At 46.3% G+C, this 23,406-nt stretch overlaps 2 protein-coding genes across 6 annotated transcripts; one reads left to right on the top strand and one right to left on the bottom strand.

Moving 5' to 3' along the window:
- Positions 1-295: 295 nt before the first annotated feature.
- Positions 296-9,091, top strand: LOC104696168 (killer cell lectin-like receptor subfamily F member 1). 2 transcript variants are annotated; one of them, XM_010410345.4, is made up of 7 exons: positions 296-461; positions 4,136-4,213; positions 5,325-5,423; positions 6,046-6,186; positions 6,540-6,691; positions 7,144-7,256; positions 7,872-9,091. In XM_010410345.4, the coding sequence occupies exons 1-7, from the start codon at positions 380-382 to the stop codon at positions 8,002-8,004; spliced, it is 798 nt and encodes a 265-aa protein (XP_010408647.3). In that variant the 5' UTR covers positions 296-379; the 3' UTR covers positions 8,005-9,091. The 2 variants fall into 2 exon arrangements, with proteins under 2 accessions (XP_010408647.3, XP_019148069.2); XM_019292524.3 differs by having other exon boundaries at positions 7,869-9,091.
- Positions 9,092-10,168: 1,077 nt separating this feature from the next.
- Positions 10,169-20,394, bottom strand: LOC104696169 (C-type lectin domain family 2 member L-like). 4 transcript variants are annotated; one of them, XM_039571203.1, is made up of 6 exons: positions 20,308-20,394; positions 16,591-16,780; positions 15,116-15,199; positions 14,133-14,317; positions 13,336-13,436; positions 10,169-11,719 (listed from the first exon to the last, which is right to left on the bottom strand). In XM_039571203.1, exons 2-6 carry the CDS (start codon positions 16,595-16,597, stop codon positions 11,602-11,604), a joined length of 495 nt encoding a protein of 164 aa, XP_039427137.1. In that variant the 5' UTR covers positions 16,598-16,780; positions 20,308-20,394; the 3' UTR covers positions 10,169-11,601. The 4 variants fall into 4 exon arrangements, with proteins under 4 accessions (XP_039427137.1, XP_019148072.1, XP_039427135.1 ...); XM_019292527.2 differs by lacking the exon at positions 20,308-20,394 and having other exon boundaries at positions 16,591-17,837; XM_039571201.1 differs by lacking the exons at positions 16,591-16,780; positions 20,308-20,394 and adding an exon at positions 15,967-16,298.
- Between the last annotated feature and the right edge of the window lie 3,012 nt (positions 20,395-23,406).

Here is a 23,406-nt window from a genome sequence, read left to right as displayed (position 1 = left end):
TCACGCACAGGAGCACAAAACAGCCACAATACAAATTGTACTCTCTAGTCTCATGAGAACCAGCAAACCTTTCATACCTGTGTAAGTCCTTTTTTGGGCTTTGACCAACAAGGTTTTTTTCTATTAGTAAAAATGATGGGTTTTAATCTTCATTTTCTCCTGTATTCTGAAGGGCAAGAAGAGACAGAATGGTGGCTGAAAACACCATTGAAGCTGCTCTGAAAGAGGTAACTTAGTGACTTCCTTTGTTGTGTTTCTCAGCCTTCGTCAGAGCCATAGCACGGTGTGTAACTGCTCTGGAGGCAGGAAAAGCTGAGACAGGATGCAAATGACTGCATTAAAGCTGCTCTTTCCATAGCTCTGAGGGACAGGCTCACAGATGGCAGGGGATGTCACCTACGCGGCCGTGGCGATGCTGCCGAGGGAAAGGCTGCACGCTCCCTCTGGGACATCAAACCCAGGTAAAACATCTTGAGCACGCACTGCTGGCTCTCTTGTACTCTCTCTCTTTCTCTCTCACCTTTTGAATTGGGTAAAACTAGAAGAATGCCATAAAACGCTGTATGGGAAGGGTGAGAAGTTGAAAATAGTGGATGAGGTCCTCACCGTACAAATCAGCCAAGCTGCTCCCAAATCAGAACAGCCGAGGAGCAGCAGCTCAGGTCTGGTCCCAGGATTTAAGTAACAGAACAAGAAAGAAAAAGTGTTTCTGGTTTGAATAAAGAGCATAATATTTCTTTTTAAATGACTCATGATCAAGACAATGCTCCACTGAATTACTACCTAGCCCACAAATCAGATAAATGTTTATGTTCATGGGAAAGGAGTAGTAAATTAACCAGTAAATCAGAAGACTAGTGGCAGTCAAAAGTGCAATCGCTGTCACTGAAGGAAGTACTGAATGACTCCTAAAAACTTCCTTCTCTTTCTCTTTAATTTTCCAGTGGTGATTTTCCAGAACCGAATTACCAATCTGTGATCACTTCACATATTTGTAAAAAACCCCCAAAGGATTAAGCCAATATTAAGGGTGAGATGATTTAAACTAAATTTTCTGAAGAAGTAACGTTTCTACTACTTGGAATAAAAATGTAATTCATTCATGAAAGCTTTTGGACAAAATCCTGGATTACAGCTAATGTGAATGAGAGCTTCTCATTATGAGCAAATAGGAAATGCTTGTGGCATCAGACTAAGGGTATTTTCATGCTTTCGTTAGTAATTAATCCCTTAAGGAAACAACATTGTGTAATGAGCATTTTTAGATGTTCTACTTACAATGGAGATTAATAATGATGATGATGCTCTGAATACATCCACTTAAATGACAGAAAATAATATCTTTTCTATATTTTTACAAGGCTGGTATCCAAAAGATAAAAGTGATTTCACTTTATTATATCTATGACATGAAATGCTACCTTAGACTGTGTGTTCATGCACCCATGGATGTTGTTTGCACTGCTGTAACCTGTGCAACACAAAGAAGGCTTGCCTGGAATTTTCGCCAGTATCCAAAGTGATAAAATTTATTTGTGAAGGGAGATGGACATCAAATCTTGATTAGAAGACATCCAAAACTATTCCTTGATCATGCTGCCTAAAGGAAAGGCTCAATTTTGGACAGGCCAGTTTCAATGAAATTTATCATTAACATCTGGATGGTTCTTATTAATTTTTTGTTGAAATGATTTTAACTCTTGATATTTTCCCACATGAAGCTACTGGCCATGGTAATTAAGTGATTTCTCAATGCTCTTTCGTCTTTAAATACTTAACTTCTCAAAAATGCTTGTCATTTTTGTGGATGTTCTCCTGTTCATACTGCAGTGCTTCCATCTTCTTTAAAAATGGGCACCAGAGATTCACACAGTATTTCTACATGTCTTTGTTATGGTGTCTCACTTATACAGGGACTAAAATCTCTTAAATAATCTTTTCCTCGCTGTTTATAGCTCCCAGTCTCCCCCACTCTTATGTCTGATTATACTCAAATACGTTTTGTTTGATTGGGCTTGAACTTACAGGTGGACTTCAGCTGTCACTCAGGGGCTCTGAATAACAAGGACGAGGGGATTCTTGGATGCTCTGCCAGAGTGTGTTGAGGAGCATTTAGTAATGGCACTATCTGTGCACAGGCTTTGGTAGGTGCAGGTGCTATTAGTGCTTCAAAACAGGTGTTCAAAAGTAGAAAAGGGTTCCCAAATCCCAGCAAGGATAAATACCACCTGGGAATCCATTTTCCAGCGAAAGACTGGCAGTTTTTGTGTCCTGGTTCCCTCACAGATAATTTGAGAGTTGCCTGATTATGAATCATGAGTGGCTACACAGAGCTTTCCTTGGGAGAAGAACAAACCAAGGAGAGTTCAAGTCCATCACCAAACTAACCCACAAGTAGTTGTAGCCTGCTATTGGTTGTGCCCTTAACTTCTTGTTCCCCTCCTTAACCTCCTGAGCTGCTCCAGGTGTTGACCAGGTCCACCTGGAGCCTCTCCAGCTTCCCCCAGATCCCTGGATGGGCCACCCCACATCTGGACACAACATTCCCTCATGGACAACCCCCAAGGAGCACTCCCAGTCTGCACATTCACCAAGCAGAAGCTTCCAATAAGCAGAGATGTTTTTCTGCACCTGACAGCAGGCACAGAGAAGTGACATGAAATTTCAGTTTTAGTGACTGACAGAGATCTCCACCTTGTTGTTGAATTAGGTGAGGGTGTGAAAGCATCTGGCACAATGAAGATTATGTGGTAGTTTAAAATCCCCTGCTGACTTCTGAGGACTTCACATTCCAATAATCATGTGCCCATACACACTGTAATAGAAGGAATCATTTTGTTTAAATATTCAGGTTGCATGGATATTTTTTTCTTCTTACAGACTTAGAGATATTCTTTAAAGGAATGAATGTTAATTTGAGAGACAAATTATTTCACAACCCTAGCAGACTGTCTAAAGTACATATTTTAGAAGTGCCTCCATTTATAGGGCTAGTGGATCTAACAGTTTAAAAGTCCTGAGTGGTTTTGGAAAATTATTTGCATTCTAAGAAGAAAAACTTTTAGGGCACTTGATTTGAGTACAATTAAATGCAATTTGCAATTTTTCTGTAGTTCATTAAACTAATAAATTGAAGTAAAGCAAACAACCACTTTATTAGGTCAGATTCTCTAAAGCATAGACTGTCTCCCCTATATGAATAACCCTCATTTGCCAATCAGGTGCTCAGTGGTTTTTTTTTTTTACTGTAAAACCTCTCCAAACTTCAGCAATTCTCATATGAAATGCCTCATTTTAGCTTAATGAGATTCTCTTCTTCTGCCAAGTTTTTCCCTGATCAGTGAAATTTAATTCAACAGTTCTTTTTAAAAGCCCCAGTGGTCACAAACCAAGGCGGTAGCCCAGATGCTTCTTCTTGATACAGATGGATAAAATCTCTCCATTTATGGAACCAAAAGCAGTGTCCCAAAGGTCCAAACATCTTCCATAACACTAACCAGTAGCTCTGCAAAATACTCAGGTAAATGATACTGAAAACACATTCAGAAAGAAACCACACGCTTTTAACCCACACCGTGCGATTTTAATGCCATTTTTGGTTTTGTTTTGGCAACGTGCTTCTGGAAAAGGATGTCTTCAATCAGGTCTACTCCTCTGCTGCTACAGGCACCACCTGAAATATCCTGGGATAAACACTCACAAGTCAGGAACGGCCCCAGGAATTACCTTGCTGCAGCAGCATTTCTCTGAGTGCTGGTTTTCCTTTTGGCATCTCTCTGCCCTACAAAGCAGTCACGGCTCTGGTGCCCCTCCAGCCCCTGTGGTACCTTCTGAGATGGCTTAGCAACAGCTGAGATGCTTGCCATGGATAGTATCCAGGTCTTTCCCATCCTTCCACCTGTTTGCCTGCCTCCTGCTCCAGCCACACAGCACCCAACAGTTCGAAGCTTATGGAGGAGGCTTTTCCTGCCTGACAGCAAAATCATCATCTTGCCTGTCATTGCCTAGGAAAAGGAAAATGCTGAACAAGCAGCCCTGGAAACACACACCCCTTTTCATACAGACTCAGCCTTTATTGTTCCTCCCCTTGGTGATTTGCACAGCCACAAATGTCAGCGTTTCCCTCTCCCTACAGGAAACATGATCACATATGCTGAGCTGCATGTGAAGCCTCAACCCCAAGGGAACAGCAGAGCAGAGACTTCCGCAGCTGGTACTGTGCAATTTTGTTTGGTTACTAATTATAGATGCAGTTTTTCCTATTGCCCAACAGTGAAACCTGTTATCAAGAGCCTTTACGTGCACTCTCTCAATGAAGGACTGATCTATCATTTCATCTGCTGCTTTTTTTCTGCTGCCTTCTCAGATTACACACTTTCCTTTAAAAAAAAATATTGAGAGACGTTTTAAAAATAATTTCTAAAAATACCTTTGTGCCCTACATGAAAATGTAGTAAAGCAAAGTAAAATTCCATGGCTTTTTTACGAACCCTCCTGTAACTGTCTCTGAAGGAAGAGCCCCAGGGACACATTTGGCTTTGGAAGCAGGTAATGCCCAGGTCTCTATGTGCCATTAGTGCCCTGGCGATTGTCACCTTCCCTGCACCGAAGGACCTGCCTGCCAGGGAAAGGGAACATTACACCAGATAGCTCAGGCAGCCAGAGGATGGAGCAGTTGCTCATCTCATGCAGACAAGGTCCGGGAAACAGAGGTTGTAATGGTGCAAGTCTGTGTCTTGCAGAACTGGCACTTTAACCCCAAATTTCGTCAGGTTCTGCGGCTTCCTGAGTGTTTCACTCTGACACAGGGTGAATGCCAAACAGATGGAGATGCTTGGTTTGATGTACTTCCCTGTTCCAGGCGGTGTCAGTATGGGGCTTTTTTTCCTGTGCATTTAGGGGAGGTGTCTGAGCTGTGGGACAGGCATCTGATGCTTGGGAGCAGAGAGGAGGAACACCCCGCAGCCATCCCTGACACCACAGCCCGTCCCTGACAGACACCACAGCCATCCCCCAAACTTTCCCTGAATTGCTCTGAAAGGTCCTGCAGGGGGTGTGTGGGTGGGTGGGAGGAGGCAATGCTGCAGAAGAACAACTCAAAGGAGAAAAAGCAAATTCTTAGAAAATCACTTGCTCTATGTGACCAAATGTTTTGATTTCACTTCCACGTATGCAAAATGAACGCAGATTTTTAATAAGTAAAATGCCATTGCTCCCTTCGGACAGCAGACTGATTTTAGGCAGATGATTTCTCTGTTGTTTCCCCAATGTTAATTTTAACAGTGCCGGGACCTTAAGCTGCTCTTCCTCCTGCCTCCCTCCAGGCTGCCGGCAGAGGTGCTCAGCCTGGTTCTACGTGGCACTGGTCCTGGGTGTCCTCATGCTCATTTTCCTGGGAGTCGTGGTCATACAAGCCAAGCAATGTGAGTAGATTCTACCTCCTGCTTCATCCCTTCATTGCAGACATGGTTAAACCTCTGAAAGAGCTGAGAGAAAATTTCCCCTGGTGTCTCACTAAAAGGTGTCAATTTATACAAAAATACAGGAAATGAGAGTCTGTGTACAGGTCTTGGAGTGACAGGGCAAGGGGGAATGGCTTCACACTGACAGAGAGCAGGTTTAGATTGGATATGAGGAAGAAATGGTTCCCTGTGAGGGTGGGGAGGCCCTGGCACAGGTTGCCCAGAGAAGCTGTGGCCGCCCCATCCCTGGCAGTGTCCAAGGCCAGGTTGGATGGGGCTTGGAGCAACCTGGGACAGTGGAAGGTGTCCCTGCCCATGGCAGGGCTTTGGAACCAGATGATCTTTAAGAACCTTTCCAAGCCAGGCCATTCCATGAACACCTTCTCAGCAGGGCTTTGCTCACTGAGCTTCACTCACTGAGTTTGCTCATAACTGTGTCTGTACCAGGCAACGTACACAGAGACATCCTCACATTCACAGTACAGCTCTGGGTACAAAGGCTGCATTTCCTTATCCTTCTTGTTAACCATGATCTCTCTCTCTTTTTTTTTTTTTTTTTTTTTTTTACTTTGGGCTGTTCAAGTTTCAAAGGGCAGAGCAGGAAAATCAGAAAGTTTGCCCCAGTATGGTCTGAACAGCAACAGCAGTGACATTTCTTCAGAGAGGACCGTCTCAGCAGCGCTCCTGAAATGGCTCATGGAGGAGCTGTGTGAAGATGGACAGGGTGAGGCACATTAGTCCTTTCCAGCATGGAGGATGTTCTGTTGTCTCTGTTCCCATTTCTCCGACACCCTGCAGTTTATGGGAACTCACTGGTGCTAGCCAGGAAGTGTGATGTTCCTGCAGAGCAGTGATAACAGAAACTAACATTTTAATCATAATAGTCTTGCTCCTCTTTTGGTATAAAGTTTCCAGTACTTTTGTTACATTTTTTTCTGCCAGGAGCTGCTGTCAGAAATGCCATATATTGTAGATCCTCCTCTTGTCCTGGAAAACACTTTCCCAATAATGGTTCATAAACAGGGGGAGGAATTCCATTCATGGTAGGAGCTAAAGGTTCCCCCTGTCCACCCACAGGGACAACATGCGAGCTGTGTCCCCCTGGGTGGCAGCTGCACAGGGGCAGATGTTACTTCTTCTCTGAGGAGGCCAGGAGCTGGGAGGACAGCCGGAAAAACTGCCTGGCCAGGAAATCCCAGCTGCTTGTCACTGAGAATGAAATTGAGATGGTGAGTCTTGCAGCACAAGTGCAAGTGTGTCACAGGCCACAGGCAAACATTTCTCCAAGGGAAAATGGCCTGGATGTCAAGTGTACACATAGACAAGCAAGAGCCCCACCAGGGAGAGCATCTGACTCTCCCTGCACAGGAGCTGGGTTTGGGAATGTCAGCAGAGTAGAGCTGAAGAGGAGAAGCACAAGAGGTGCCAAGTGTGGAAGCCAAAGTAGTTTTGAGTGGGAAGAGGAAATGCTGGGGACTTTCCACCGGTTTCCAGCACGTGGCTCTGGGAAGAGAGGAGCCTGGTCATGTATATGGGCTGATGTAAGGGGCTGCTCTGCTATGGCTGCATCACTGTCCTTGCTCTCCATGAGGGAACAAAAGCTGTGCATGAGGCAGGACAGTGAGCTGGGCATAGCAGGAAAGATCTTCTGTCAGGTAACATCCTTCTGATTGCTCCACAGGAATTTATAGACAACAAAGAGAAAGATACCAAATATATCTGGATTGGCTGGAACAGTGAAGTCATGGGGAAACAACGGAGTTCAGTGGAAGATCACAGAGTAAAAGAAAATAGGTGATGATTTGTGGGGGGAGGATATCTTTGGGAAAAGCAAAGCGTGGTATCTCTGCTTGGAAATACAACTCTGAATCTGAGCTAATTACCCAAAGCACAGATCCAACCCTGCAGCCTCAGGCACATATTCAGAGTCATTCCATGGCCAGTTCCAGGTCAACAGGCTCCTGCTGGGCACTTGTGGAAACTGTTTTCTGCCTCTAGGACCAACCACAGCCACAGCTCATGTATTTATTAATGCAGAGAACTCTGCTGAAATCCCTGCCAACAAACTCTCTCACTTTACAGACCATGTGCCTCTGTTAAAGGTCTATTTACAGACCATGTGCCTGTTCACATAGCATGGGCTGGGATCTGTGTAGCTTTCTTCAGCATTGTGGCTGCATGGGGAGGATCCTTATCCCTGTGACAATCCCAAGCATCCATCCCTCAGGAGCCAGCAGTCCCTGCTGGGGGTGCCCATCCCATCCCTGCACGGCTGCTGTGCTTCAAGGGGGTGATCGAGTGAACATCACGCGCCCCCCTTACTCGGAGCACCACCAGGATTTTTAACCAGTGCTGAGTTTAAATCTGAGTTTAAAGCTGACAACTGCATTCCTTCTGGTCTCTCAGCAGGACAGCTCTAAAAGGAATTGAGGCTGACAAGAACTGTCCTGTTTACAGAAGGAAAAATGTGATCCAGGCAGACAACTGCCAGACGTTAAAGAAGTGGATCTGTAAGAAGAACGCAACTTTGCTGGTGCTCTGAGCTACATTTCCAGAACACAGGCAGAGCTTCTTGTCAGAAGACCCGTTTGCTCATAAACCAACTTGTGATGTAAACAAATTTTATCAGACTTGCAGGGAGATTTGCACTTTGCTGTGCTGTGCTCCGAAGAAGTTAGAAGACAGGTCCTGCAACAGGGCTGCAAGCCGGCACATGTGGATTTGGGGGTGCTGAGCCTTCACACGGACAGACTGTGGCAGCAGCTGTCTCAGGAAAGGGCACAGGAGAAGAGATACTCCTGAGGAGGAGCACTGTGCACATGAACTGTGTGATGTGCAGGAATTATGGCCCCTGTGGGGAATGAAGGCGATGCTGGGCCCACTGCTGTCACCCCTGCCTCAGGCAGCTGCCGAGCTGAGGACTTCTTATTTTGGTTTCAGGAGTTTTGTGTTTTCTGAAGTTTGTGATTTTGGTTTTTTTTTTTCCCCTGGGATCTAATTGTGACTCACAGAAGCCATGTGAGGGCTGGAAAAAAATGCATTTATTGGACAATGTCTTATTCAAAGCTGCTGCACAGCTACTGGGTGTAGACAGCAGACCAGGCATGGAGTGACTTGTAACACTTGTGGTTAATGTGCTGATTGCTCCCATCCTCTTCTGACGCTGAACCCTGGAATCTGGAGGGATTAACTAGGGAAGGGGCTTGGACTGTAAGACAACATTGCAGTGCAAGGAAGTAAAGTTGATAACCTTCCTCTCCACCTATATTTCGTCCCTCTACATTTCAAGTTCTAATGCGGAACCACAGTTCTGGTATGATGAGGTACCAAAGCCAAAGACTGATGAAATTAATACCTGTGAGTGCACTCAGTAAATGTATTGCTTAGGCATTGAAGTGTCATGAATAAATGCTATTTCTGGGTCTGGAATACAAAAATGCAAGAGCATTCTGACCTAGTGCCTTTGTTAGATTCAGATATTTGAAAAGAATGAAGAAATGTCATGAATTGAAGGTGTACTCTAACAAAAATGGCACAGAGTGGAATTTAAGGCCTTATAGCAATGAGAAAGAGAAACAAGTCTAACATGGCTTTTGAGATGTAGAGCCTTTAAGCTCATTTTTGCTGTGATACGCACAAATAAAGGCAGCTGCAGTTTCAGAGAGATGTTTTTTCACACTTGAACATGCCTGGGGAGGGTTAATGTCCAGCACTTTGGGGTTGCAGATTAAAAAAGTGAACTGTACCCTCAGAGACTTCCCTTCAAACAACAACAACAAAAAAAGTCCAAACACAGATTTACCCTGTAGAATGCAGCACCAGCAGCTCAAGACTCATATGAGAAACTGCTGTTATGTAAGAGGAAACAACAACAACAAAAATCCCCCAAACTCAGCACAGCACGTGAGGGGAGGAGGATTGATTTGCTCACTCTAGACAGAGAAGCAAAGAAAAGGAAGGAGTCTGAAATGAGTAAAATAACCATCTATACCTATAAAATACATGCTTTATAGAGAGATAAGTTCTCACTGCTGAGAAATTCTAACTTCAGCATCACTTACTCACAGCACACCCTTCCCCATGCAGTGGAGTTGACAATTGCTGGTTTTATGGCAGATCTTTCTTGATTCATGCTGAATTTAACAAGAAAAGCAAACTTCCGCGTGCTGCTTCTCTCAAATTAGTTGCGGTGTTAAGGTTTTAACAATATTCATGAAACATCTGCTATTTGGGCCTTCTCGCTATTATTCATGTAATTAAACAAGTTTTTTGCAGGGCCCTACTGAAGCTCTTACCTACAATTTAGGCAGTCACTGATTTAAAAAGAAAAAGAAATTACCATTGTAGTACTTTATCAAACCCCACTCTGGGTAAAGCACGTTGGCAGAGTTTGCAGCTTGACCCTTCTTTTCTTAACATCACAGAAGAAGAGATGTTCCTTGCATCCCTGAGGAGTCAGATTCCCGAAGAGCTTTCACTGTAATCTTTTGTTAAAAGTCTGACATATTATGAAGTGTTAAAAAGGGAAATGCATTATTTTTTTGATCAAATGTCCTGTTTCATGTCAGCCCTAACGTTATGATTAAAGACTTTTTTCATATTCAAAACCTGAATATTTTACTTCAGATTGGGTTTTTTCCACCCAAATGGTACCTGAGATGAAAAATACTTTTAGTGTCCCAATATTAAGATACAAACCACTGTAATTCAGGGGCTCTGTAAAGATATTTATTGAGTCTTTCAGGACTATTGCACATACCGTATCCTTCAGAACCGGGTTAATTTAAAAACATTGCAGAATAACACCTCCCCCCAACATATAAATTAATACATAGTTAGGCTTTTCATACTGTAGAGTGCTGTTACTGTGCCTATAAAAAATACAAGCAATTAAGAAAAGTGCAATCCAGCAAAATTAGTGATTATGTTTAAATAAACAGCTGAGAGTCACAAGATGCTGACAATATCCATGTGCATGGTCCTTCTACAGTCAAGTCCTTCTGTCACAGAAGATAATGAAGGTGAATTTCCTATTCTTCCTTCTCTAGAAACTTGATAGGTATATTCCTTCCAGGAAAATTTGCTTCCTCTGGGTCAAATGACACTTTTAATCTTTGGATAACCTGCTAGACATGAGTGGGACTCAGACAATCAGAGGGATTGTGCCCTAATTCTGTTCAGGCTCGCAGCAATTCAACTGTGCTGGAGTTGCACTGAAAATGTCACCCACACAAGGAAACATTGATTGTCCATCTGGAAATGTCCCCCTTGCTCAGAAGCCTCACACTGTGGCAGGCACAGGGCACAAGGAAAACACAGAGAAACATCCCTTGCTGATAATTCTCTCATTCCCTTCTCCTGATGTTGCCTCCTTGCACTGAGGACTATTTCTGCCTTTACACATTAATGTCTGCAGCTTCACTACCACTCCTACAGTTCCAACTCTTCTCCCCCCATCAGTGCAAATGTGCAGGTAAATAAATATTCTTATCTACTGTGACCATTTTTTGGCTAAAGAAAGTGCTGTGAGGATAACTTCAGGTGCAGTGCAGCTACATAGATTAGCTTGACAGCATTATAACTGGGATTTAACAAGATTAATGTAACATAACATTAACAAAACATGGAATACAATGCAGGGTGCATCCCATCAAATGGGGAGAGAGGAATTTGCTGTGATCCTGTCTAAAACAACAGTGTTCACTTCTGCATTACCCTGTATCCATGAGGCACTGGCAGTCCTCCAAACAGACCCACTTCACCACCCATCCCTGCACACAGAGCCTGGTTAAAGGAAAAGCAAAACAAAAACCCCCAAGTGCACACCCAAAACCGAAAGGAAGAGCAGCTGCTCCAACAAGAGAAGAATAAATGCTGACGACACAACAAAGAGAAACTACAGGCTGGGCAGTAGCTGGAAAAATGGGGCAAGGAAATGACTTATCAAGATGCTGAAGAGAGCCTTTTAAATGGTATCTTTAGAAATCAGAGGCCTCTTCTGGAGAATTCTGGCTACCAGAAAAGTCATTCACCTCAAGGTAGGAGCTGGGACACATTCCCAGGTCCCAGAGTATAGACATAGCCTCTCTAGGCATCATATCAGAGCTCTGAGTGTCAGGGGTGGTGGCTTTCCCCACCCTTATTGTGCTGAGTTGATATTCAAGCTACAGACCCACTTCCTGGTTAAGTAACATCCTGAGGCTGAGACTCCTTTGGACTCCAGATAGGCACAGTTTCCAGAGCCTTTTACTTCAAACCTGTCAGGGAGAAGGGAAGACAGGATTACTTGGACACCCATAATCAAATACTGCAATAGAGCAAAGGCAGCAATGGGCAGCTCAGGTTCTCTTTGAATAAAGCCTGATTTACCACAGAAGGATGATGTTTTGTGCCTTGAAGAGAACACCATGGAGATTGTCTTTTCTTAATGGGATCTTGTGCCCAGAATACAAAGTCCAGGACTTGTAGTACTCCTGTATCCTGTTTAGTGGTCACTAAATACAACCTTAGATTAGAGACTGAAACTCAGGTTTGCCCTTCTCAGGGATGCTGTGCCATCGAGATGAGCACCACCACCACGCATTTCCACATCCTCCTATACAGCTAAAAGGTTCCAGCAGAAGCTGTGAAGCAAATGCATCTCTCATTTCTCCCTTCCTCAGAACCCAACAGGCACCATGGTTAAGGGGGTGGGGGAAACAGGAGGCAAACCTCAGTTTCCACACCGTAGGTGTCCCTATGTAAGAGGTTGAGGGACTCCTTCAGCAACTCTGTTTTCAAACGAAGTGCTATAAAGTTCTGTGGATAGGCTGAGCAAACTGGAATGGTCTCTGGAAAAGCCAAGGAGCAAATCCCCACCAGTGTCATAACCCCTGAGCTTAGACATCAAGGTGTTTGCCCCTCGCTTCAGGAGGGGAAGTTTGAGGCAAGCAGTGAGGCAGAAGTCTAAGAATTGGAAGAACCTCACTGAAAATGAAAGCATCAGTGGATGTTTGTGTTGCAGACAGGATAAAAGAGTGGGAAGGGCTGCAGTTTTCCATCTGAGATACCCACGTGCTCCTCACCTCTCACATTAAATGTGTTTGTCAGATCAAGACCTCAGGGCTCAGGGATGAAGTGAAATATAGTCACACATCACCAGTAATGTCACAGACTTAAAAGTATTTAAATTTTCCACTTTTTAAGGTAATTTCAGACTTGTGAAATCTCAGTGCTTCTTCCTATCACTGGTAAATCTGCCAACTCCTGCCAGCAGCTGCTCCAGGACGAGCTGCAGCAGCCTCTGAGGAGATGGGACAGCTGCCAGGGAGAGGAACAAACTGCCCTACACCTGGCACTGGTGGCACAGAACACAGGACCCTGGCCACAGAGCAGCTCATGCAACATAAATTCACAGCTTCCTTTCCCTCCAGCAGCCTCTTTTGGAGTAACATTCTATAAAAATGAAAACATGTCTTAGCAGTCTCCCAAATCTCTTTGCTATGAACCTCACACAGGTTACATGCAGGTTGACACTTTTACAAAATATATTCTATAATGAGGAATTTGTGTTACTGTAGTCTTCCCTTCCTCCCCTCATTGCTTTGGTATCTTGGTGTCTCTTGGTTAAACTTCCACTTTCTCTCCTGTTTGTTACCATGAGCCTGCCTCATGTTGCTTCTCAACATTACAAATTTATCCCCTAACTTTCATTTGCCACAGTTTTAACAATGCCATGTGAAATCTTCATTGCATTCCATACCCTCTCCATAATCATCCCTTCAACATAATTACAGATATTTCCTACAAGTCACTGTCCATTTCTGTATTATTTATCTTGTCTTATTCCCCTATAATCGAGTATCATCAGAAAAATCCCTCCACATCAACTTACAGTTCATTGTCTAATGCTTTTCCATTTACCCAAAAGAACTCTTCATTTCTTTTATAGAGTCCGATCCATGGGTCTTGCTTTGTTATTCTCATCATAAAGCTCTGTAGGAATAAACCCACATGAGAAAAGAAGTTTTGCATGTTCAGTCCAGCTATCAAAATACAAAGCCCTTGATCCAGGGCAAAAGCAAAAGTGAAAGGACAATCTAGCCTTTCCTGCAGATGAAACAATATTAAAACCTAAATATACAGAGGCTGGTGACTGGGATAGGGTTGACTGACCTAGGGAGAGGCCATTCTAAAATATCAAGGTCTGCTATCAAGGTCTGGAACTGATACAGAAGAATATATTCTCCTAGGCCTTTGTGCAGAGTGGAATCTTTCCTAATATTGTGGTATAATATAGAAAAAAAATGCTCCAAGCTGCACTTTGGGTAACTCTCTCCTAACTCCAAAGGTCACAATTAACATATTTACCAACTTGTGTGTAATTAACCTATCTCAATATGAGAAAACAGTTGTTTAATTAAAGATAAATGAGATGCAACAGTGTTTACCCTGATAGATGCCTTTAATATGAGTACTTATAGCTGTGAGAAGCACCAAATTTAACTCAGACAAGTCTCCTTGGACATTTTCTGATGATGTTTTCAGGGAGCAGAGGAATTAAGTTTTCTGCAGGCTGTGACTCATTGTGGTCTTATATCAGCTTCCTAACTGCTCAGCTGAGGAGGCTGGAGGAACGGTTCCCTGGAAGTGAACTGCAGGGAAAACAGGATCCCCCTTTGGTTCCCTTACCAGTTCCTGATGATTTTCGATGACCAGGAGGGAAGCGCTGTGGGAGGAGCAGTGGCTCTGGCTGAAGTTCCAGGAGGCTTCGTTCTCTGAGAGGAAGTAACACTTCCTCTGGAAGTACAGCCAGCCTGTTGGACACAGGTCCAGGGGAGGACACTCAGGAGAGTCTTTGGCCGGAGAAGAGTTTACTGGGAAAAGACAAAAAACAATCTATCCATTTCTTCCAGCTGGAAAATGGTTTAGTTTGCTTTCTGACTGCATCATCTAAAATAATCTCAGTCTAGCCACAGCATTGTTACTTCTGCCCAGCAGAAATAATTATTGTAAACTAACGGTATATTCTGGATCCTGCACCCTTCTGCCTCTTGACATATCCTTAACTGGATGGCCAGGGACAGGCTGGTAGAAGTAGCTGAGAAGGTGATAATAAAGTATCCCCCAAAAACTCTTCTACAGCTTAAAAATTCCAACAACTGCAGTTTTTGCCTATGTCACTTCCTCACAGCTGAATTAATAACTTTGTTTATTATAGTGTCATTTTGAAGGACTGCAGATTGATAGGATAATCTCCCAGCTGTTAATTGTTTTCTTGAACTTGGATTAAGACCGACAGTGATGTTACAAACTTGATACCAAAAGTACACTAAGGCTAAACTGAGCTCTCCCTAACCCCACTGCAGCGCATGGAGTCGTTTCTCTAGCGCTGGCCCACAATTTCAAACAACACAGAATCACAGAGTGGCTTGGGTTGAGAGTGACTTTAAAGATCGTTTTGTTTCACCCTGCTGCCATGGGCAGGGACAGACTCCACCAGACCAGTTTGCTCAGAGCCCCATCAAGCCTGGCCTTGGACACTGCCAGGGATGGGGCAGCCACAGCTTCTCTGAGCAGCCTGTGCCAGGACCTCACTGCCCTCTGAGTATAGAACCCAAAACTCTGGTAATTTCTGTTGCTAATTATATTTTCTTTTAGAATTCCTTGCTTACCAAACTGAATACATGAAATCAAAATGACTGCAGCTGTAAGGACTCCAGCGACAGCTCGCCACAGCCAGATGTTTGAGAACAGACCTGAAAAAATAAATGTCAGGAATTAAAAAAAAAACAAAACAAAAACAAAAACAACAAATCAGAACCAACTGATAAGGGAGTAGAGTCCAGGGAGTAGAGTCCAGGGAGTAGAGTCCAGGACCCACAAAGCTGTTCAAGAAAAAAAAAGTAGCTCTCTGTGGAGAGCAAACTGGGAGCAGAGACATTTAGCTTATCTTCACAAAGCTACTCAGCTAACAAGAACTCTGAGTTATTGTAAATTTTAGTTACATCATCCAGAATTTAAAGTGATCAAAAGAGAAAGAAATGAGCATGGAAAAAATGACAGTGGACAGTGAGTTTGATATTGACCTGGTGCCTAAACGTGGCATGGATAAAAGAAATAAGAAAAGCCATCAGCTCTGGAGCCCAAAACTTCTCCTGAGAAACATCCAGCCTTATCCCACAGCCACAGCTTTTCAGAGTCTCCTTTTGTTCCCCTGTCCCTTCCAGGCCTTTGGAAGCACACACTGCCCTGCCACTGCCCTGTTTGTATCCGGCTGTTCGGGCGGTAGCGGGCACGAAGTGTCCCGAGAGGCTCCAGAGGACAGTCCCGTCTCCTGGCAGTCGCTCCGCTGCCAGCACAGGGGGTTTCCAGGGGCGCGGCGGCTCCCGGCCGGCATCCCCGGCTCCCCATACCACGGGATGCGCTCCCGGGCCCGCACCGCCGCTCAGCCCCGCGCTCCGGAGAGGAGTCCCGGCTGCTCCCCGCATCCCAGCGCGGCCCCTCGGTGTCCCCCGCCCGTCACCTCTGCTGTGGGCGGTGCCGCGCCCCGCGGAGCCCCCGCGCTCGCCGCCGCCGCTCCCCATGGGCGCGGAGCTCACGGGGCTGCAGCCGCCCGGCCGCGCTGAGGCCGCTTCCGCCGCTGCCGGCCCCGAGATGCGCCGGCCCCTCGGGGCACGGCCACGGAGGGTGGGTTCGGTGCCGAGCGGGGCTTTGGGCCGGGAACAGTCACTCCACAGCTCCGGAGAAATAGGAAATGGGGAGGCTTTCAAGAAGTCGGCCTCTACAATATCTCGCTGGGATCGTCTGGAAAATTCCAGGAACTAACACAAAGGCAGAAGGCTCTGGTTTGGTTTGGTTTTGTCTGGTCGGGTTTTTTTGTTTGTTTTGGGTTTGTTTGTTTGTTGTGGAGTTGGTTTTTTTTTTTTAATCTTATTTATTTCATACTTATTTATTTTCTTCTTTTGTATGGAGGAGGAGAGTAAAATCAAGTATTTAAACGTTGATTACTTAAACCTCTTCGGAAAACCTGGCCAGTGATTTGCTTTACCTAGAAGAGCATAAAGCCTGATGATGCTGGCTTGCCAGCGGTGGGGATGAAGGTGCAATAGAAATTTGAGCACTGCTTGGAAGACAGAGCCATACATACCATACATTGCATCTGGTGGTTTTGCACAGTAACTGCTGCACTTACAGCAGATCTGGGCTGTGTTGCGTGTTCAAACAGCCTGAGGAACACAGCTCTCTCCAAGTCACCGTGTGGGCTCTGTGTGAGGCTGGGGAGGAATTCAGCAGTGGTTTATCCAAAATAAGCATCCTTCTGCACCTGGGGAGGAAACCTCAAACAGAAAACCATGGGAATGGGGGGTTACACTTTAAGCTTTCACTCCAGTCTCCAATTACTTTCATTGTCAAGGACTCTGAGCAGTGGTGAGTTGCTGAAAATATCTCCAGGTGTTTATATTTACAGCTTATAAAGAGCCATATAAACTTTATACTTCCATAAATATATTTCAAATTGCAGCTGATTTTAGCCTTTGCCTGCAGCAGGAGGTCATTTAAGCAGTGAATTGGGAGAGCTGGACTGGTCAAAATTCCCAGGAAGGCATTGGGGAAGAAAAGGAAAGACAAAAGGGTGAAGAAGAATCTGAATGTTTTTTGTGACAAGGCTTAAAGTATGGTGGCTTCAGGGGGGTTAGGGAACTGAGGATTCCCAGGAGATGGAAGAAGTGATGGGTCCAGAGAGCACAAGCTGGAGACTTTTCCAGAGGTTTTGCAAGACATGAATCCAGAGGGGCAGAGGATGAGAGTGGGATGTGGAATTAGGGCAGCAGGGAGGTTCAGTACCTGTTTCATGCAGAGCATGTTCTACATACGAGGAGACAATGGAACATGAGTGTGTGCACAGCCGGTATTCTGAGAACAGCTTATTCAGCATTTATTCACTCTGCAGGGGTGGCTTGAGCTCCTGCCATTCAGTCCTGCCTCTCACTGAGGTCAAAAGTAGCACTGTGGCTTTTAACCACAGAGCATTCACAAGTGAGTACTCTCTTCATGCTCACCCATGAGTACAGAAGGTAATTCTGACAGCTGCAGGAGATTCTCCAGGCTAGCAAAAAGCCCCAAGAAACCCTGTCACACCACTGTGAATCATCTGATCCTCCAAAACTACTGCTATAAACCCCAGATGCTTGTAACTGAGATACCTTCACTTTCCCTGATGTGTTTGGCTAAGAGGCCTCCAGACAATTCCTACAATGGAAGCTGATAAACAAGATAGGAATTTCTTGAAGGCTAAAGGCAAAAATACCCTCCAAACTGAATCACTGGAAAATTACTTTAAAATACTGCCATAGTGTAGGGAGATAAACACAAACATTCTAAGGAAAAAGTATGGCATTTTACAGGAGGGCTCTCATGACTTGAAAGGTCAGAGTTAGTTCCTGTGGTGCTGCCTCTTACTTGCTGCTACCCCAAATAGTCTTTGATTACCTTTTATCACTCACCAATCATAAAATCATGGAATGGTATGGATTGGAATAGACTTTAAAGACTATCTAATTCCAATCCCTCTGCCGTGGGCAGGGATGCTATCCACAATCCCAGTTTGCTCCAAGCCCCATCAAGCCTGGCCTAGGACACTTCCAGGGATGGGGCAGCCACACCTTCTCTGGGCAACCTGTGCTGACTGGGACCATGAAACTGTGAAAAAGCAGCCAAGGAGGCAGATCAAGTGGTCACGATTAAAACCATTAATGGTTTTAAAGACTCTCTTTTGGAGCAACCTGTGCCAGGGCCTTACTACCCCCTGAGTATAGAACTTTTTCCTGATATCTGCTCTAAATCTTTTCTCTCTTAGTTCAAAACTTTCACTCTTGTGAACTTGTCACTATCTGCTCATGTAAAAAGTCACTCTCCCTCTTTTTTTATAATCTCCTTTCAGGCACTGCAAGGCCACAGTGAGGTCACCCCAAAGCCTTCCCTTCTCCAGGCTGAACAATCCCAGTTCCTTCAGCCTTTCCTCCCAGCAGAGCTGCTCCATCCCTCTGCTCCCCTTGGTGTCCCTGCTCTGGACTGGCTCCAGCAGCTCCCTGTCCTTCCTGTGCTGGGCCCAGGGCTGGATGCAGCCCTGCAGGGGGGTCTCAGCAGAGCGGGGCAGAGGGGCAGAATCCCCCCTCCCCTGCTGCCCACGCTGGGGCTCAGCCCAGCTCAGGGGGGTTCTGTCCCAGCGCACACAGCAGGGGCAGGGCCAGCTCTCACCCACAGCACCCCTGAGTCCTTCTGCCAGGGCTGCTCCCTCTGCTCATCCCCAGCCTGGATTGATCCCAGGGGTTGTCCTGACCCTAGTGCAGCATCAGCACTTGGTCTTGTTAAACCCTGTGAGATTCCCATGGGCCACTTCCCAAGAAAGAACAGGATTTCTCTATAGATAATTTGTGACTCACCACAGAGAAAACATCACAGTTAGCACCTTGAAAAGTCACTCACCATTTCAAGCCTTTGCACCCACAAACCCAAAAGGGTTCCAGACAGTCCATTGCGTGTGCTAAAAAGGACACACTCAGCCAGTGATCGCTGTGAGCTCTGCAACACGGTTAGTGCTACCTTTAGGGTGTTCTTTGTGTGTCCTGAAGCCTGCTTGCTGTTCTGACAGCAGATCTGAGTTGGCAGTGCATCCTCACTGAACTGCCCATTTGGCAGCGAGGTTTTTTTCTTGTGTTGATACCTTTGTCATTTAGAACCACATAAAATTGTTTGGATGTGCAACAGTGCATGAACTTCTTTTTTTACGAAAATTTCACTTGTCTCTGAAATGTCTGTTCATGCCTGTCTCTGCTTAGTTACTTCTATGCAACAGTTTCTGGGCTTTGTAATGGTTTGAGGTGGTTTTCTTAAGAACCTTGCCTTCATTCACTGTTTTCTCCTAAAAAAAAAAAATAAAAATCCCTTGGTTGTGATTTTTGCCAAGATACTCGGAGCATTTTTTCCACTAAGTGTATCTGTAGAGGGATTCCTTATGGAACAAGGGCATATGATACCCCTGGAAAGATTGGACAGCCCAGGGTTGCTGAGGAAAAGCCCCTGAACAGGCCCCTGGCTGCAGGCAGCCCTGAGAGTCCTTGGCAAGGTCTACACTGGTCGTCTCCCCTGCTGATTAGAGGCTGTCTAGAGGGACTGGGCATGAATCTTTGCAAAAGTAGATAAAAGTTGGCATAGTTGAACAATAAAGGGAGAACGATGCTCAAATCATATCGGTGTACATGTCGTTACTCTGGCCAGCTCTGCGGACTTGGTCCCTAACACCTGGCGCCTGAGCAGGGACTCGAGTGATCTTACTCGCTTAAATGCGGTTTGTTTTCGCTTAAATGCGGTTCTCCTAAAGGCGGCAAGACTCCGAATCACCGCACCGACAGTGAGGAGCCTGGAGAGCTGGAGCCAGAGTGTCCCGGCAAAAAGCTGAGTGGTGCTGGAGACCGGAGCTTGTGCAGCCGAGCGAGCCCCCGCAGGTAAGAAGCTATGGAATACGAGGCTGCCACTCGTCTCCTAGCCAGTATCCTCTCTAAGAGAGGCGAGACTGTAAAAGATCGACATCTCTATGCCCTAATTACGTGGGCCCAGGAACGAGGGTTTTTGAAATGCACTTCGCTTTTGTTTTCGACCGAAGAGTGATGGGAAGTTGGAAACAGACTGTGGCGGTTCACAATTGAGGGTGGAAAGGAAGGTAAAGAAGCTAAAGCTCTGGGATTAACTTGGAGAGCTGTGACTAATACCCTCACAGAAATGAAAGCAGAGAGGAAGGTGGCCACAGCAGCCATGGAGGCGCTGGGGGGTGGCGGCCCCGGAAAAGAAAGAGGGGGGGTCTCACGGAGCGGCAGCCGGAGGCCAGGGCAGAGTCCAGGGTTGCGCCATTCTTCGGGCTGACCGCGGGTTGACCGATGAAGGGAACTTCAGCAGCCAGCGGAGAAGGAAGTTACCCCACAGAAGCCTGAGGGAGAGCTGGTAGCTAAGGCGGAAGTAGAACCTCCTGACTCTGGGGGCGGGGTGCAGGCAAGCAGAGGAGAAGCAAGCGGTCCCAGCTCCCGGCCGAAAACAGCATCGCTCCATCCCCCTCTGCCGGACAGCGGATCATCGTCTGACTGCAAAGCAGCCTCCACGACTTTGTCGTCCACAGAACCAGAGCCAGCCAGGGCTGCCGGGGGTCAGCCCCAAGAGGAGGAGAAGCACCGAGAGATGATGCATGAATTAATGAAGGAGCTTGCTGAATTGTCTATGCGTCAGGATGCGCTGGAGTCTAAGGCTTGCGAAACCACACCATCAGCACTGTGGCGTCCCATGGACCCACTGGTCAAGACGGCCACCAGAACTCCTGCGTTCCCATTGGGAGAACCGGGCACAGGGCCTATGGCGTTTCCCTCCCGGCAAGAGGACGTGCAGCCATTGCCTCCATCAGCCCCGACGGCGAGGACTGATCCATTGTGAAGGAGATGGAACGGAGTTGTCTGTAATGCAAACATTGAAGGAGATTGGCAAGCCATAGATGCCCTGACCTGCTCTGTACTGATACAGGGTACAGGACACTTCAAAGTGGGAACCCCATGACTGGAAGATCTCGCAGCAAGCGAAGCAAACAGTCACCATGCACGGCCTCCATTCTGAAGCTACACGGAGCATCCTGCAGTTTATCTTTACAGCAGATGTCCTGTGTCCTAATGATTGCATCAGCATCGCACAGTTGTTGTTGACCCCTTCACAGTTCCTGCTCTGGGAGCGAGCATGGAAGCGGCTAGCACAAGAAGAAGCTAGCAAACACCAAGGTGACACACAAGACCCACTGTATGCAATCCAAGCCAACATGCTAACTGGGAATGGGGCTTATGGAGTGACGGTGACGCAGCTGACCCTGCCCACAATCATTCGTCACTTGTCACAGACTCTTGCCCACAAAGCCTTGTTGTCAGTACCTGAAAAGAAGTCTCCTCTGTATGCAGCAGTCCGACAGGGGCTGTCGGAGCCATATGGTCAGTTCATTGACCGTTTGTCAGCAGCCTTGAAGGACGCAACTGAGCTCTCTGAAGAGCTCCAGGAGCAATGTTCCGGAGCCTTGCCTTTGAAAATGCTACCAGGCAAACTAAGACAATTCTTGCCACGCTTCCCCAGGGAGCAGGAGTAGATGAGATGCTCGTACGTGCTAGCCATGCAGAACAGTCATCTCAAACAGCTGCTTTTACTGCAACACTGCAGAACGTCCTGCAACAACAGGGACAAGTCATCGCCACAGCACTGACGGGAGGGGCGCAAAGTAAAAAGGGGGCGAGGGCTGCTGGCCCATCTCCTGGTCCCCACACGGGCAGAGCAGCCTGTTTCCAGTGCGGTGAAGAGAGGCCTGTGACCCTATTGGAGATTGGCTTAAGGGTCTGGGTATCACCGGATGGCTGTGTACCTTGGTAGTAGAAAGCTGCCAATTGCTATTTGTAGTTATAATAGGCTTAATAGTATTTGGGTGCATTTTTTCCTGTGTCAAAGCAGGGCTGTGAAAGATTATCGACCAGGCCTGGGTTGCCCAAAAAGAAAACGGGGGATGTGTAGAGGGATTCCTTATGGAACAAGGGCATATGATACCCCTGGAAAGATTGGACAACCCAGGGTTGCTGAGGAAAAGCCCCTGAACAGGCCCCTGGCTGCAGGCAGCCCTGAGAGTCCTTGGCAACGCTATACACTGGCTGGCTCCCCTGCTGATTAGAGGCTGTCTAGAGAGACTGGGCATGAATCTTTGCAAAAGTAGATAAAAGTTGGCATAGTTGAACAATAAAGGGAGAACGATGCTTAATCGTATCAGTGTACGTGTCGTTTATCCAGCCAGCTCTCCAAACTCGGTCCCTAACATGTATCCTAAGTACCACAGCTGGCTTGAGACACAGTTGGAATACAGGTATGTGAAAATAGGATGAGCTCTGAGGATCAGATCTTGGACGTGTCCCTGTCACAGGTTCTCCTTGATAAAGGTCACTAATGGAGCCAGTCCTGTGTCCAGGATGTGCCCCTGTGGGGCTGGTGCTGCCAGCCTGGCCTGTCCCAGGGAGTGTCACCCATTGCCCAACTGCAGCAAGAATTAAACCAGCCTGGAATCCTCTGGAGCACCGAGCACAGAAGCAGCGAGAGGTCAGGTTGGGATTGCTTAGGGATTGCCCAGCCTTGGCATCAGGGTGAGACCCCGACCACACCAGAGTGAGGAGGAAATGTTTCACCCTTCCCTTGCAGTAGAGATGCCAGAGGTAATCCAAGAATCACAAGCTGTAAAGGGAAAGTTTATTGTAAAACTTAGATCACAAGATCAGAGAACCATAAACAAGAACAACACAGAGGCAGAGGAAACAAAGCACTTTCAATCAAACTTCTGCCCTTGGTAGGGATTTCCTTGCAAGCAGTAGTTGCTCCTGAGACTTCCTATGGCTTTCTGGGTTTGATGGGGTTGTGCAGTTCCACACTGGCCCCAGGATGGCTTCTCCTTCCCGCCCCTCTGGTGCACAGCTGCTGCCTCTGCTGCCTGCTGAAGGCTCCAACCTAGGGCCAGTGGCTCCCAGGGAAGAGGCTTTTCCCTGGCCCTGCCTTCAGGAGAGCTCACATGATCCAAGGGGGCACATTCCAGCAGCTGGAATATGAAAGTAGAAGGGCAGAAGTCTGTAACACAACATAGAATGCTCTCCCACCCTCCCCAGTAAAGTAAGTCCAAAGAGCCCTTCTAGCTCAGCTTCCTTCTGGAATAACAGTACAGATTCTGGGGTCTGACATTGACATTGTCCTGCTACAGCTCCATGTTCTAACTCTGTTCTTTGGGGATTGAAAGTCAGGGAAAGAACTGCAAATGTTTCCAAAGCATCTTGATGAGAGCAGTCATTGGGGAGGATGGCTGGTGTGAGGGACATCAAAATGTGCTTTCAAGTCAGAAAGAGACAGTTTATCCTGT

This window comes from Corvus cornix, chromosome 1A, assembly GCF_000738735.6.
Source record: "Corvus cornix cornix isolate S_Up_H32 chromosome 1A, ASM73873v5, whole genome shotgun sequence".
Classification (NCBI taxonomy): Eukaryota; Metazoa; Chordata; class Aves; order Passeriformes; family Corvidae; genus Corvus; species Corvus cornix.
This window is presented reverse-complemented; position numbering and strand designations above follow the sequence as displayed.

Coding starts and splice junctions, on each gene's coding strand:
- LOC104696168 (XM_019292524.3), top strand. CDS start 380: ATGGCAGGGGATGTCACCTACGCGGCCGTGGCGATGCTGCCGAGGGAA. Junction 5,424..6,045: donor GGTCATACAAGCCAAGCAAT/GTGAGTAGATTC, acceptor GGGCTGTTCAAG/TTTCAAAGGGCAGAGCAGGA. Junction 6,187..6,539: donor GCTGTGTGAAGATGGACAGG/GTGAGGCACATT, acceptor GTCCACCCACAG/GGACAACATGCGAGCTGTGT.
- LOC104696169 (XM_039571201.1), bottom strand. CDS start 16,027: ATGGGGAGCGGCGGCGGCGAGCGCGGGGGCTCCGCGGGGCGCGGCACC. Junction 14,318..15,115: donor GATTTCATGTATTCAGTTTG/GTAAGCAAGGAA, acceptor GTCTTTTCCCAG/TAAACTCTTCTCCGGCCAAA. Junction 13,437..14,132: donor TCGAAAATCATCAGGAACTG/GTAAGGGAACCA, acceptor TTATTCCTACAG/AGCTTTATGATGAGAATAAC.